Source organism: Triticum dicoccoides, chromosome 4B (genome assembly GCF_002162155.2).
Source record: "Triticum dicoccoides isolate Atlit2015 ecotype Zavitan chromosome 4B, WEW_v2.0, whole genome shotgun sequence".
In the NCBI taxonomy this organism is placed as follows: Eukaryota; Viridiplantae; Streptophyta; class Magnoliopsida; order Poales; family Poaceae; genus Triticum; species Triticum dicoccoides.
The window spans coordinates 20,819,245-20,834,577 of NC_041387.1; the positions used below are offsets into that span (position 1 = coordinate 20,819,245).

Consider the following 15,333-nt stretch of genomic DNA (forward strand, 5'->3'; position numbering starts at 1 on the left):
GATGCTTCATTAGGCAAAAGTAGGTTGAGTAGGTTGTACTGGGTTAAATTAAATATTTGTTTTTTGCAGTGATTATGTATCTTTGATTCAGGAATTGCGTATCTGCCAAATGCATTTAGTTCTTTTCAGTTTTCACTTTGCGAACGTTGATTTCTTTCTAACCTGTAAAACAACCAACCAACAGGATGGGGGGCTGGTGCTTATTTGAACTCTGAAGTGGTTTATTATTAGTACATCTCATAAGCACTGATTCGAGTTCTGTACAGTGCATCTAATGCCGGTGTTGATTCTGATACTTGGCAGGATCCGGGTAACCTCGGAACGCTGATAAGGTCAGCTTGTGCGTTCAAATGGGTATGCAGTTTTCTCCCTCAGCTATTGTACATGCTTTCTGGAGCTTATGCAATTCAAATGACACATTTTTCTGTTATTGTATATGAAGTTTATTATGAGAACTTTTATTTTAACATTCGGTATTCTATTTGAAATTTATGTGATCAGCAAGGTAAAATGAAGTTTAATAGAACTGAAAGCATGCAATTGTTAGGCTTCCAGACAATTGAGAGGGTGATAGTATAATACTTAGTGTTAATAAGGATATTTTAAGTCGATGCTTCATTAGGCAAAAGTAGGTTGAGTAGGTTGTACTGGGTTAAATTAAATATTTGTTTTTTGCAGTGATTATGTATCTTTGATTCAGGAATTGCGTATCTGCCAAATGCATTTAGTTCTTTTCAGTTTTCACTTTGCGAACGTTGATTTCTTTCTAACCTGTAAAACAACCAACCAACAGGATGGGGGGCTGGTGCTTATTTGAACTCTGAAGTGGTTTATTATTAGTACATCTCATAAGCACTGATTCGAGTTCTGTACAGTGCATCTAATGCCGGTGTTGATTCTGATACTTGGCAGGATCCGGGTAACCTCGGAACGCTGATAAGGTCAGCTTGTGCGTTCAAATGGGTATGCAGTTTTCTCCCTCAGCTATTGTACATGCTTTCTGGAGCTTATGCAATTCAAATGACACATTTTTCTGTTATTGTATATGAAGTTTATTATGAGAACTTTTATTTTAACATTCGGTATTCTATTTGAAATTTATGTGATCAGCAAGGTAAAATGAAGTTTAATAGAACTGAAAGCATGCAATTGTTAGGCTTCCAGACAATTGAGAGGGTGATAGTATAATACTTAGTGTTAATAAGGATATTTTAAGTCGATGCTTCATTAGGCAAAAGTAGGTTGAGTAGGTTGTACTGGGTTAAATTAAATATTTGTTTTTTGCAGTGATTATGTATCTTTGATTCAGGAATTGCGTATCTGCCAAATGCATTTAGTTCTTTTCAGTTTTCACTTTGCGAACGTTGATTTCTTTCTAACCTGTAAAACAACCAACCAACAGGATGGGGTATTTCTTCTTCCGGCTTGCTGTGATCCTTTCAATGAAAAGGCTCTTCGTGCAGCTCGTGGAGCCTCTTTGCAGCTTCCAATTGTCTCTGGCAACTGGTGTGATCTGCATGCTTTGGTAACTAGATATGGCATGAAGATGTTGGCAGGCCATCCAGAAAGTAGCAGTGATGGATCTGAAAGAACCCATGTGCTGTCCAAAGAGCTTGCAGACTCACTGATGAGTGAGTCACTATGCTTAGTGTTAGGAAGTGAGGGCAATGGCCTCTCTGAAGAGACCGTCCAAGCTTGTGATCTTGTAAGCATTCCTATGGAAGGTATTTTTGAATCTCTGAATGTTTCTGTTGCTGGGGGTATCTTTTTATTTATGTTACAACCCAAACAGCAAACATATAGCAGAAGTTTAACTCCGTAAGTTACCTGCCTGTCCAGTTCATATTTTTTTTTGTGGGTGTTTGTTTCTGACATCTAATTTAAAGTGAAGAAACATACCATTCAGTGTGACACAAGATGTTAGTTAGAAATTAAAGAAAATGCATGATATGACATTATTTCGCTAGAACAGGTTGTTTGATGTATTTTTAATGAACAAGAAACATACCCTATTGCAATATCGATGGTTGTCTCGTGGATCTTTCTACTGTCATGCATTTCTGTAGTTTTACTGATCCTCCAATGAGTCTTGATTGCAAGGCTTGATCAATGGTCTACCACAAGGATGAGCCCATATGAAACTGCAAATACTGACAAAATGGTTCGAACTATTTCACTTCTATTTGCATGCGGCCCAAACATGATTCTGTACAATTCTGGCAGTGCATATTCTGGAGGTCACTAACTCACTATAGCTGTCATGTGGCATGACACCAGACAACAGCCAGCAGGCTATCCCTTTAAAATTGATTTATTAGGATCACTTCTATGAGATATGAGGAGGATTAGGAAGATATGATTTAGTCGAGAACTTGAGATAGGTTGATTATGAGTTAAGAATGCCATCTCTCAAAAAATGGAGATGTCATTCATCACGTATGTGGATACTGTTTATCTCTCCCTCTCATCTCCAAAGCCACAGTCGGCCTACCCTTGCTCCTTGGAGTCGTATCCACAATTGGCGGGCGACACACGATGCTTGGACTCATGAAAATGCCAGTGTATTTAAATAACTATGGCATAATAAATAAATCTTAACCATAAACTATTGCGGTATCTTTGACCCAAGAAACCCCAGCTTTGAGTATAACAGCTATTAGCTTTAATCAAGTGTTGTTTAACACTGGGGGTACAGAACGTTCGCTTTAAATTTGGCTCTAAGCTTTTCAAATTACCAGACGAGCTGGGCTGCCCGCCTTCCCAGTAACGGGCATAAATAACGTCTTACACTTGCCACAAGAATCTTTCTACCCGGTGCCCCTGTCAGCCAGATCAGAAGGCCAGGCCCAGTAGCCGGCATAATTGAGGCATTACACTTGACATGTCCACCTGTCTGGCCCAAGTGTGTGTCTGTGGAACTGAAGTAGTAGAATTTGCTTATCAGCTAACAGTTGAATCATTTTGCCAATTGTGATGTCAGATGCTTGGAATATTTGATATGAACATTTACCAACTGACCTAGGCTTTCCTTCACTATTGATTTATGGTACCTGATAGAGATTTTTTTTTAAATGTTAACTAAGGCCCAGCAACTGTTGCTGAATGTTCTAGCCAAGCCATATAATGCATAAGAAATAGATGTGCGGGTATATAATGCTTGGAAGTCCCATGCCACTCAGTGGAGGAGCGACATAGATATGTGCTAGTGTTAAGTACTTGAAATAGAATATCTTTATTGATAAACCATATCAGCAAATCTCCTGGCAATATGTCTACACAACAATGACATTTTCCATGTTTTTTATTAATAACTCTTGCATGTGATCCAGCACGACTGAACAGACATGGTGTTGTTTTCAAATAAGACACGTTATGACGATGCTTTGGCGGCACTTCAACCTGTTTTGGACCTTAATAGTCAGTGTTTAAAGAAAGGATGGCTTTCACTTTCAGGTGAATACTTGCTTTATTAACTTACAAGAGCATGCTGACTCATCTGCAAACTTTAGTGTTCCATTATTGTAGTAGATGTATGCACGTCTGTCATTCACCAAGATGGTAGTGCACTTCGATTCATGTGGATGCGGTCTTTGACAGAACAACGCTATTTTTCAAGGCTCTTGTTTTGCCACTTCATAGAGGATTTTATGAGCACATACATCATTTTTACCTTTGTGATAATTGATATGACTGCGACAATGTTTGCCACCTTATACAATATCTTGTGATCCATTGCTTTTGTAATTTAGAGTAGTAGAGTTTGCCAGGACTGTTTTACCCAATAACACATTTTTCCTATTTTTCCTTGGAGTAACACCATCATTTTATCGTTTTTAGGAAATTATAATCCTATTTAACTACTTCCGTGCTCCTCCTGTGTTGTTTGTCGTCTATAACTGATAAGTAGATTTCTCTTATGATATACTCCATCCGTCCCAAAATAAGTGTCTCAAGCTTAGTACAACTTTGTACTAGAGTTAGTACAAAGTTAAGACACTTATTTTGGGACGGAGGGAGTATTTGTTTATGCTGGTGTAAAACTGCTCATCTTACACTGAATGTGTATTTTCTGAAGAAAACAAAAAGCGCCACAAATTTGTCTTAAAACTTTGGTTAAATAATATATTTCCCTTGCAAGGCAGTACACTCCAAGTATATAAACCTCTTACTGCCTGAATGAGATGGGATTTTCGCTGAACCACCCATTCACTCAAGCAAAATGGTTAGTGCATTGTTTTGCCTGCTCACTGCAACTGGAAACAAATGCAGTGTGTACTGCAAGTAAAGATGCATGACATAATGTGTGGACTGTGTGCTGACTTGGTGAGCAATCATCCACTTGGTTTAAATAGGGGCCAGTACTTCGAGAATGCAGCGTCAGCTACATCGTAGTATCATAGCTTTTTTGCTGCCAAAGTACTAGTGACTGATGACAAATTTAAGATAGAGTGAAATGCTCTGGGACCTTGACAACCTGTACTGACTGATCCATGGAAAGAAAGCCAAACTCAAGAAATAAAGTTGAAGTTGGTTCACCTATGTGCTGTCTGGCACTGCGGAACATTAAGAAGTCAAGAAGTTGGAGAAAGCAATGAAACGTTGCGCGTATTTAGTATCTACATATAAGCAGTGCAGAGGGAACGTGTTACGCTACTCTGTGGGCTTGTTTTGGTTCTATTAATAGAAGAAGATACCTTGTCCAGCTTGTGTCTTAGCCTTTTGGATGCTTCTTATTAATTGTGAAGTAGTAATTTATTGAGAGTTCCTCATAATTAAAACATCAGGCAGCAGATTTTACTTTGTTTGTAAGGTGGTGAAACGACGATCGTGAACTCCTATTCCTGCTACCCTTTGTTAAGTGGTCTTGTTGTCATTGTGCATGATGTCCCCATCCGTGCTTTTGCTTTTCTGAAAGTGATAGGTTTCTTCACTTTCAAGCTACAAGCTACTATCTCGTTTCGAGATCAGTTACAGTAATCAAGTGTTCATTTTCAGAAATGAATATGGATGGTTCCCAGGTCCATTAGTTTTCTGCTGGCCAACTCCCTGCTAAGCACTGTAAGTATCGCGGCCTAGCCTGTTACTCCGTCGACAGGCTGGGCATATCCCTGTTCATCAGCCACTACATCATTTTGCATGTTATTTCCTGCTCTAGACTATGCCCGTCCACCGGTTGCAATTTTCATTCCATCTGTTGAACTATTTCTGTTCCAAACATTATTGAAGTAGCATGTGCTTTTACTTGGACTTCACATGTGGAGAAGTACAGACACAAACTAGCTGTGAACTAATCATGCGCACACACGCATATGAAATGTTTATTCGACGTTGATCAGAAGGTTACACGGAACCTAGATGCTTCCACATCATAGAGTCGCATGGTTCATATCTTTTAGTTCTCACGAGATAGTCTAACATTATCAGTACGGCCATATTAGGCAAATTTTTGTCCAGTGGCCAGCGCATCACCATGCAATTTCTCAAATTGTCCATGTTAAAGTTCAGAGTCCAATAGATATGCCTTTGCTAGTAGCATTAATCATGCAGAGTTGGTGCTGTTCCAGAACTGTGTGCCATTTAGCATCTTGATGTACCTTACAATCTTCGGCTCGGCTTGTCTGTTTTCTCTTGATAGATCTATGAGAACTAATAGAAAATTAGCGCAATCAAGCGCCGTCCGCCAGGTTGGCCGGCCCTTAGCCTCTCTGGGAAAGAGATCATGTGAGTTAACCCTTTCTGCTTGCAGCTTAGGTTGGAGTTTTGATGCGTGCATGCATCTGAGTTGTGCTCCCTTTGCTTTGCTAGCTGCATCTCCCTTTCTTTCTTTTCCACACATTATTATTGGCAACATTTTCCCTCCCTTTTCCAAAATTTGCGAGCAACATTTTCCTTCTTCATTATTTGCTGGGAAGAGCTGCCCATGCCCCCATGTGGCTTTTGTGCCTCCCATGTGTCGTCTCCCCAGAAGCGGTAATTGCGGTTTTTTTCTGCGAGGTGATGGAAAAATATCTTGCTGCAATTATTTAAACTTGAAAGGATGCATTATTCAGTCAGGGATCCAATTCGGGTGGACTCGAGGCACCGTGTGTTGAAAAACTCTCGGGGTCACCGCTTGGCATGCTGAAAGATTACTTCTGAGAAGGTCTCGAATGACATTTTGATTGGGATGCGGATATTTTGAACTTATTGAGTGTGATGTCGGTGGCATAATCCTATACCAAACAAAACATAATTATGGTTGCTTGAACCATAAGCTTAGTTTGTAGTAACCCGTAATGATAGTCCTCTTTTTAGATCTGCTTAGTTATGAGTGGGCTCTTGACTACCTTAACTAATGATGGCTTTACTTACACACATAAGACATCCTAATTTATGACAGAACATACATCCGTAGATCCATCATGGACAAGAATATGAATAGGACAGGTTAAACCGGACAAAAACTTCCAAGAATATGGAAGATCCTTGATGCTGATGCCAACTATGCTGATGCGACAGGACTACCAAGACAATTTTCCGACTCATCGCTCACCAACGCCAAAGCCAAAGCCATAGGGCGTGGCTGGCTGCTCTTGCTCTTGTGTGCACCATCGCAGCCATCCAAGGTGTGTTCATGGGGGACCCCTCTTATCTCTCTCTCGTCGACATCGAGCTCTGGTACGGTTTTTGTTTTTGTTTCGGTGGGCGCCATTTTCAAAAAAAAATGTGGCATGTCTCCTATTTCCTCCTTGATGGCCAAGTGGGTCGAGTGACTTGGCAAAGAATAGTGGCTTTTAAACTTGTGAATGGTCGTGTACATCGGTCAATGCAGATGTCGAGAGCATGCTCTCGTTTTCGAAAGAAAAGAATGTTCAACGTACAGTCAGGAATGGCCGATATGAATAAATAACGAACCCGAGCCGTATTATTTCCGCGCCGTAAATATGGAACTGAAATATACTTTTTTTTCCTGAATGAAAGCTGAAAGGAAAATGACGGTGCCTTGCTAACAAGTGGAATTTTTTGTTAAGGGCCCTTGACCTTGAACCTGGACTTTTGTACCGTATACAATGTGTCTAATCCCAAAATTTCCATGAGATGACAATGCATATTCAGGCGTCACCTGTTTGCAAAACAGGGCAAATCTTGCTAGATCCAAAAATAATGACGTGCTAAGAAGTCTACCTTTTTCTAATGAACCGTTGTACCTGGCCCGGTGCTTGAACTTGACCCAAAAATACCCATATCCTGACAAAGAAGTCCGATGAATGGGCGTGTGTTCCACATACACAGAATTGAATTATTCCACTTGACAAAGACTTGGAAATTTGGCTCCGTTTCAAACCCTGACAAACCAGCTAAACGGCGGTCACTCGACGTAAAATGTCGGTCAAAAAACTCAGAAGCATTTTACAAAGATGGCGTGGTCCGACCCAAATGCTTAATTTCAGCACACATGGGGCTTGACCTCTGTGGTACAGCAAGTAGTTTGCAAGGTCCAAAGCATTTAGTTTCTTCTATAACAAGCACACTTTGTTGACAGGCTTTCAAAAAACTACAGACCCCTTTGAAGACTACTTTTTTTTTTGCGAAAAAACCTCCAATCTATTCATCTTCAATCATGGCAGTACAACGAATACCAGAAATAAAAATTACATCCAGATTCGTAGACCACCTAGCGACGACTGCAAGCACCGAAGCAAGCCGAAGGCGCGCCACCGTCATCGCCTCTCCATCGCCGGAGCCGGGCACAACTTGTTGTAGTAGACAGTCGGGAAGTCATCGTACTAAGGCCCCATAGGACCAGCACCCCAGAACAGCAACCGCCGCCGATGAAAAATAACGTAGATCTGAAGGATCCAAACCGAAGACACGCGAACGTAGACGAACAACGACGAGATCCGAGCAAATTCACCAAACATAGATCTGCTGGAGACACACCTCCACACGCCCACCAACGATGCTAGACGCACTGCCGGAACGGGGGCTAGGCGGGGAGACCTTTATTCCATCTTCAGGGAGCCGCCGCCGTCTCGTCTTCCTGAGTAGGACACAAACCCTAACAAGATTGAAAAAAAAACTAAAAACGGAGCCCTCCCGCCGGCCCTTGCCAGGATCCACCGCGCCTCCATGGCCCTAGGGCCACCGAAGCGAGGGGGGCCTGCGCCGGCGCCGGCGAGAGGCATGAACCCTAACTTTTTTTCTTGAAGGAGGAGGAGAGAGATTTCCTTTGAAGACTACTTAGAGTGCGAGAATAGAAAAACTGAACACGGGTTGTCGGATCAACGATGGATGTCTCACATTTGGTAGGCTTGCGCGTTCCTTTTCTCTAGATGCCATTTAGATTAGACAAATGAGGTTGTCTACATGCAATGACTCAATTCATGGAAATTTGAAAGAATTCAAACACGAGCTCAAGCCTCGTGGAAACAAATCATATGGGTCTTACACTACTTTTTTTTCCTTCGATGGCCTCAAGACTAGCCATGTCATCTTACTTCTCCTTTTTCAATTCTTGTGTTTCTAGAGTTTTTCGTTTTCATAATACACTTAACATGCTCTTTGTAGATCATGGTTTTAAGAAAAAGAAAAGTCAATTTTATATTCTGAACTATAGTGCCAGGTTCACTTTTTGTAATCCTGAACTATGAAACCGGCCATATAAAACGTATATAAGTCCGTTTAACATCAAACCTAACCCATGTTGGATAGTGACTTTGCATTCCTTTTAAGTGTTTTAAGAAATGTGAAAAAAATTCATAAATATAAGGAATGTTGTTGTACAAAATTTCGCCCCACATCCTTAGGATAAACTCATATTTTACCCCAAATGTGAAACCACATATTTATATTTTGTTAACTAAGCATGATAGATCGGAGTATAGTATGGATTTTTTTTCTCTTTAAAAACCGTACCTTTTAGGACTTCTTTTTAATGCGGCTTTTCAGACATGAATGAAAGTGAAGAATGTGCACACACATCCTCGTCACAAGAGCGGAGTTAACGGTCCGTTAGGAAGTTGCAATATGATTGTGTGGAAGCAAGTGTTGTTTTGTGAGATACACAATAGATGGTCACATACTCAAAGTATTTTTTTTTTGAAACAGAGGCAAAAGCTTTGCCTCATCTCATTAATAAAGGAGAAGAGAGTTGCCCGGCTAATAAACGGAAAATCGGGCGAAAACCGTCACAAACCGCTGAGCGGCACACACATAATACCACACACACCTCACATAGAGGGTCTCGTCAACATCACACACCGGTGTCATCGTCATCACTTCTCCCCAACAGGCGTCATCGCCCTCCCTAATCTCCGAGCAAGCGACTCCGACTTCTCCGAAGACAAAAGTCGACCCAACCCACACCATAGAGGCTGTGTGAAACACAGGAAGCCCCGGCCAAACTCAGCCACCCGCGCCAAGGACAGCACAACTCCGACTCTGAATGATAGCTCCAAAGGAGAACTATGCAAGGTTGGCGTCGCGAAAGACCACCGAACAGACCACCTGCTGCCTGTCATCGTCGCCACAGGGCCCCGCCGCCGCAGCTTCGACTTCATCACAACAAAACAACCTGAGGTAATCCCACGAACACGCCGAAGAAGAGCCGACTATCGCAACCATTGTCGCGTCTCCGTCATCGCACACACCCATCATCGTTGCCACAGAAGCCTCGACGCCAACTCCACCAACTTCCATCGGTCCCACTTGATGATGCCTAGCTCCAAAGACGAAGCCCCCGAGAGGGGATACGATGCTAAAGCACCGTCATCGTCCAATCCCATGGATCTCGGGTTCCCCCGAAGCTGCGAAGATTGGAGTTGAGAGTACCTCGACGATGCCAACAAGAAGGAAACGACGCTTGAAAGCGTCGCCATCGCCGGCTCCGGACACGTCGGAGACAAGCTTTCGCCCGGGTCAACCTCTCGAGCCCTGCACATCAAGCATCAGCAAGCCCTCCATCGGGCCACCGAGGTCCAATCCGTCCGGATCTGACCACCTTCACACTTCGCAGCAGATCCGCTCCGCCCAGCACCGCAGAACTGCGTTGTCTCCATCCCGGGCTGCCGCACTGCCCAAGCAGCAGCCACCGACCGCGTGGCCGCGCATCCTCACGACGGCCGAACCATGCCGCCGGGCACGTCGTGCCGAACCTTCCCACACAGATGCACCACGACCCGGCCACGCCCGCACCTCGTGCTGCACCTTCCCTCTGGCCGCACCTCCCAGCCAGAGGACCACCGCCTATGCTCGCGCCGTGCTGCGCCGGACCAGATCGGCCGCACCACGGGCCACCAACCCACGACGTCAGGGCAGCCACTGCATGGCCGGCCCCGCCCGCACACCACCAGATCCGAGCGCGAGGGCCCCGGATCCGCCGCCCCCGCCGAAGGGGAGGAGCCTCAGCCCGCCGCCGCCGAGCTCGCGACGACCACGCGCCGGTGCCACACGAGCCAGACATGAGCCGCCCGCCCCGTGGAGAAGAAGCCCCGCCGCCGCCGCTGCCACACGGGCTTTGCCCGGCGACGCATCCCGGCGGCGGCGAGGAAGGGAGACGACGGAGGGGAGGCTTTTGGCGGTGGCTTGGGTCGCCGCCCGTGTCGCTCGTGCGGAGCGACGCGGGGGCCTTCAGGACTCTCGTAATGCCTAGTCAGATTGATCAGACTCAAAGTATGGTTAAATTATGAACTTGGTGTTCAATGTTCTTTGAAGATCTATATATATATATTGGGTCGGTGGTGATGGTTATTTGATATAGTTTGTGAACAATGGTGTTTCGATAAATTTGTTCAGCGAAGGATCTATAAAGTAGAGTCCGGTCTACGGACTTGAGAGGGATATTTCTTGAATTTACACCTTCGAGACATTAGCACGTCAAAAGGGGAAAAAGTCAAGCGCTCCTATGAGCAAAGTACGTTGACTTTCTTGCCGGGATGATGCATTTGGCCCTGATGAGTTGAGTCGGGACATGCGTGATCCATGCATTGGAGGCCAGGTCATCTGACCAATTAGCGGCTACGGGCCACGTCGAAAGCTTAATTTACAGCGTCTAGCCGCCGCGTCGGGGCACAGGTTTTGACCAGGCGACGACCATGCGTATCATTAGAGTATTAGAGTAGAGGAGTTTATAGCCATGTGATGTCAACTTCATAAACACCTTAAGTATGTATTAAATGTAGACATAATGAAACACAAATAAATTGTTGTAATTTTGTAATGTTAAAGACGAAACACGCAAAACGGTCAAAATGTCGGGCTTTTATATGTTAAAAATGTGGTCGCAGTACCATCAACGTTCAATTAAGAGAAATGTGGTCGCAGCCTGCTCACAATGGTTATGAGACCTGCACCACAATTGCATATTGCAAAAGCCAACACTTTTGTTCATTCTATCCAAGACCGCACTCATGCACGAATGCCAGGCTCGTCAGAATAAGAACAACTCTAGAAGAGTCTGTATATTGGGTCGGTCGGCATAATAATCATACATTGGTGATCTTGACCGAAAAGGCCACTCAACTGTAGAGTTGTCATTCGGCCCCTGATATGGAGAATGCTCCATATCCAGCCCGCGTTCATATTCGACCTCTGATGACATGCACATATAGGTGATATCTTTATGAACATTTTAATATCTTATTTGCATTCTTTTGAGTTCGTACGAATTTTCAAAGTTTTGGTCAAGTCACTTTGACCAGATGGAAGGGCATTTTGGCGACCTAAAATGCTTTTAGGGGCAAATTTGAGCACATCAAAAAGGTAGGGGTAAATCTGAGAGTGGACGCAAATTAGGGGCATAAATGTAAATGTCTCAATATATATGGAGGCAACCAATATGACGGCTCTGAGTTTGTGTGTCACCTCGGCAACCTTCAAATGCATTTAAAGCGCACTCCATATGCATTATGGCAACTATGCTAGAGTTGTTCTAATGGGATTAAAGTGTTCTATGCGACCGTAGATTAGCTTGGCCTATTTCCAGCTATGCTTGTATTGTTAGTTTCAATATTTGTGTCCCGTACGCAAGCATAAATTATATACGCGAACAGAAACGTAAGAAGTACTTCCTCCTTCCGGTTTATCAGGACCCTTTGTATTTTGCACCAAATTTTGTGTTTGATTTTTCTTTGAAAAAGGCAAAAGATTTGTCATTTCATTTATTAAGGAGATGTTTGGAACAAGACCCGCAAGGGGGGGGGGGGGGTAAAGTCTCCTCTCGCAGCATTACGACACTCAAATGCTTGGCACTGACCAAAGCCCAAAGAGAGACCTCCTCTTTGATATTGGCAATAATGGTCATTGAAGGAGTGGGTGTTACGAAATACTCTAGAGTTGCGCTCTGGCCACATATACCATGAAATAAGCATCATCAAGGATGCAAGGCAAGCGCCTTTGGGGTATCCACGTCGAAACAGGAGGTTACAATCGCACCAATCCCTTACTGAAGCCATCGTGGCCCAAGTCGCTGGAAGGATGCATGCCGAGGTAAGGAAATATGACGTTCCAAATGCGCATAGTGAAGCGGCGTTGATAAAGAAGGTGAGCCGCTGAATCTTGGATTTGCTTGCAAAGGGGACAGAGGCCGCAGTTTGATCAACCCCGATGAAGCAACCGATCAGATGTCCAAATCCTGTTTTGGAGAACCAACCAAGCAAAGAATGTGCACCTAGTATAGGGGTGCCCAAACCTTCCAGCACGCTTGCACCAAGTCTGAAGAAGTGAGACCCTCAAACCGAGCCTTGTAGACAGATGGAGCGCTATAGTTATCGTTGTTGGTGAACTTCCAGACGATTGTGTCCTCACCCCCAGGGATAAGAGTGACGGTGTGAGCTTCTGCCAAAGGTTCGTGAACTGCTGAATGTGAGCAAGGATGAAGCCATTACCCATACTGGTGCATGAAATCTAGAAGTTATTTGCTAGAGCTAGTTGGACTAGGGAGTTCTTTTTGCGAGAGAGCACGAAGATCTTAGGTGCAAAGTCACAAGGGCGTAGGCCATGGAGCAACGGAGAGCTCCGGAATCTGGCAATGTGGCCATTACCAGTGGTGGCACGGGTGCAACCGCATTCAGCAGTGCATGGCGAGCCCAAATCGATCCAAAGGTTTGGTGGATCCTTCCACTCTACCCGTAGCCAGCAGAGGCGAAGGGCTTCTGAATTGGATTTGGTTTGCAAAATATAACTGATATGGCATAAAAATATAGGACCGGAATATCCAGCGAACGTCAAACTTTTAGACATGAAAAATCAAACTTTTTCATGCCAGCTCGAACGTTTTTCATGACAAATTATGTTTGAAGACGACGGCAAGGTTAGTTGACGAGCATGACAAACCCGCCCCAGTTCATTTTTTGTCAGGAAATTGCCGTGCTTGCAAACTAAAAATACCATCCTTGTGCCAACTTAAATTGCCATGAAAAACATTCAATTTGCATGCCTAAAAATCTGACGGTAAAGTTTTAGCATCTCTGAAATTATATTTATCGTATTCAAACGAACTTTTCAATGGTACTATTTTTACTACATATAAAACTTATTTTATTTACGTAAATGTATGATAAAAAGATCTTAAAATTTGAGGGGACCAGTCGCAACCAGCTGCGGTGGTGGTGCTAGTACGTTATCTTACAAGGAAAATGCTACCAGCTCTTTCTGTGAATAGAAGAGCCAGAGCACCAGATTGGCCAATCCTACGGGCGACAGATCCTATCTTTTCAAATTCCATGTCCCGCCTAGTACTAGTACTGGGCATGGGCAGTAGCCACCAGCAGGACTTGGCACTCCCCCGCCATTCGCGTGCCATCTCGTGTGTGGCCGCCGATAAAGATCATATGACACTCGACGGAGCCAACAGGCCACGCCCCACCTCCAACATCGCACGCCTCGCCGAACTTCTCCGCGGGAAGACGAGTTCTCCTCCGTGTCGAGGCAATAACGTGCTACTACGTACTCGGCGTCGTGTGCTGGAGCGCCACCGGCTTTTTTAGAGGAGGGATAGGACGGGCGGGGCATGCAGGCAGGCAGGCAGGCCGGTCGATGAGTCATCTCACCGTGTCACAGACAGACAGTGTAGCGTGTGCCGGGTACCCTCCTAACCGCGCGCACACGTCCTTTTCCAGCGAGCTGAGAGTTGAGAGTTGAGACCGGGCAGGACAAAAGTTTTTGATTCCTTTGTTTGTGCAAACTTTGGACGGTATGTGTAGCTGGCTCGTACGTGGTGCGTGGACGTATGGATGTGCTATCTAATCTAGTACACTTCCTCTGGGAAGAAATATAAGACCGTTGAGATCACTAACCAATCTTATATTTCTTGTTCTTTTTTGCGAGAAAACTTTTCATCTATTCATCTTCAATCATGACAGTACAATCAACACCAGAAATAATAAAAATTGCATCCAAATCCGTAGACCATCTAACAAAAATTAAAGACAACTCAATATGTCTAGGTTTTATCATGTTGTGCACCTGCAAGTTTCTGCGTAGATATTACGTGACTTGCGCATAAAACAAAATAGGCCTGTTATTTTTGCCTAGGTCACCATCCAGTTCTCTTAATCTTATCGGGTGTGAATTCAAATAAGAGGTGCCGGGATCATAGTCGATTGAGACTTAAAGTGCACACCCGTGCACCAACGTGAAACTACTGAGGCTACAATTGCATATGCACCGGTTGCACGCACATATAAGATCTGACAAATATAGCAAAGCAGTATGAATAAAGATCATATGATGCTAAAACATCCTCTAGAGCATGGATTTACTACTAATGAAGTCCCGGAGATAGTGAGTTATAATAGCATAAACGTACTCTACAACCTGGGTTTTATAGAGTCCCAACTATGCATTTACGGAACTAAATTACTGACTTGGCTAGCAAGCTAGTTGGAGAACCACTTGAAATATCTGTTGCGTAGCCACGAAGTTTCTTGGCAGCTTAAGTGATTTGAAACTAGCAAGATTTAAACATGTTACTCTAATTAGATTCCCATACCTAAAGACTAATTAAAGAGCGTGTTCGTGTGGTTGAATTGACTAAACCCTCCGCTTGAAAGTGCTAGAAACACATGCACGCACGTACCGGAAAACAGAGACAAAACTAATTCAAAAGTTAAGACATATAGATCCGTAGCTCACGCACACAAGGAGGGAAGAGAGAAGAATATTTTAGACCCTAACTAGACTAGACCTCATGTACAAGTTTTCAGCAGCGTGTTTTGTAGAACTGAAAAATTGGTCAGCTTCGTTGTTCTTTGTAGTCTAAGGATCTGGATGTAATTTACGTTACATTTTTGTGCTCTTTTTACTGCTATATCATTTGACGAACATATAAGTAAAATATTATAAAATTACAAATAA

General features: G+C 43.8%; 1 protein-coding gene across 4 annotated transcripts in view; it reads left to right on the top strand.

The window, feature by feature from the left end:
- LOC119294672 (uncharacterized tRNA/rRNA methyltransferase YsgA) overlaps window positions 1-3,651 on the top strand; it is a 4,433-nt gene extending 782 nt beyond the window's left edge. The window contains exons 3-6 of one of the 4 annotated variants that reach the window (XM_037572908.1): window positions 304-354; window positions 913-963; window positions 1,403-1,724; window positions 3,330-3,651. In XM_037572908.1, the coding sequence (XP_037428805.1) occupies window positions 304-354; window positions 913-963; window positions 1,403-1,724; window positions 3,330-3,364 (459 nt within the window). In that variant the 3' untranslated portion in view covers window positions 3,365-3,651. Of the gene's footprint in view, window positions 1-303; window positions 355-912; window positions 964-1,402; window positions 1,833-3,329 lie in introns of those variants that run through there. The other 3 variants (XM_037572905.1, XM_037572909.1, XM_037572907.1) reach the window with 3 other exon arrangements.
- The last annotated feature ends 11,682 nt before the right edge of the window (window positions 3,652-15,333 follow it).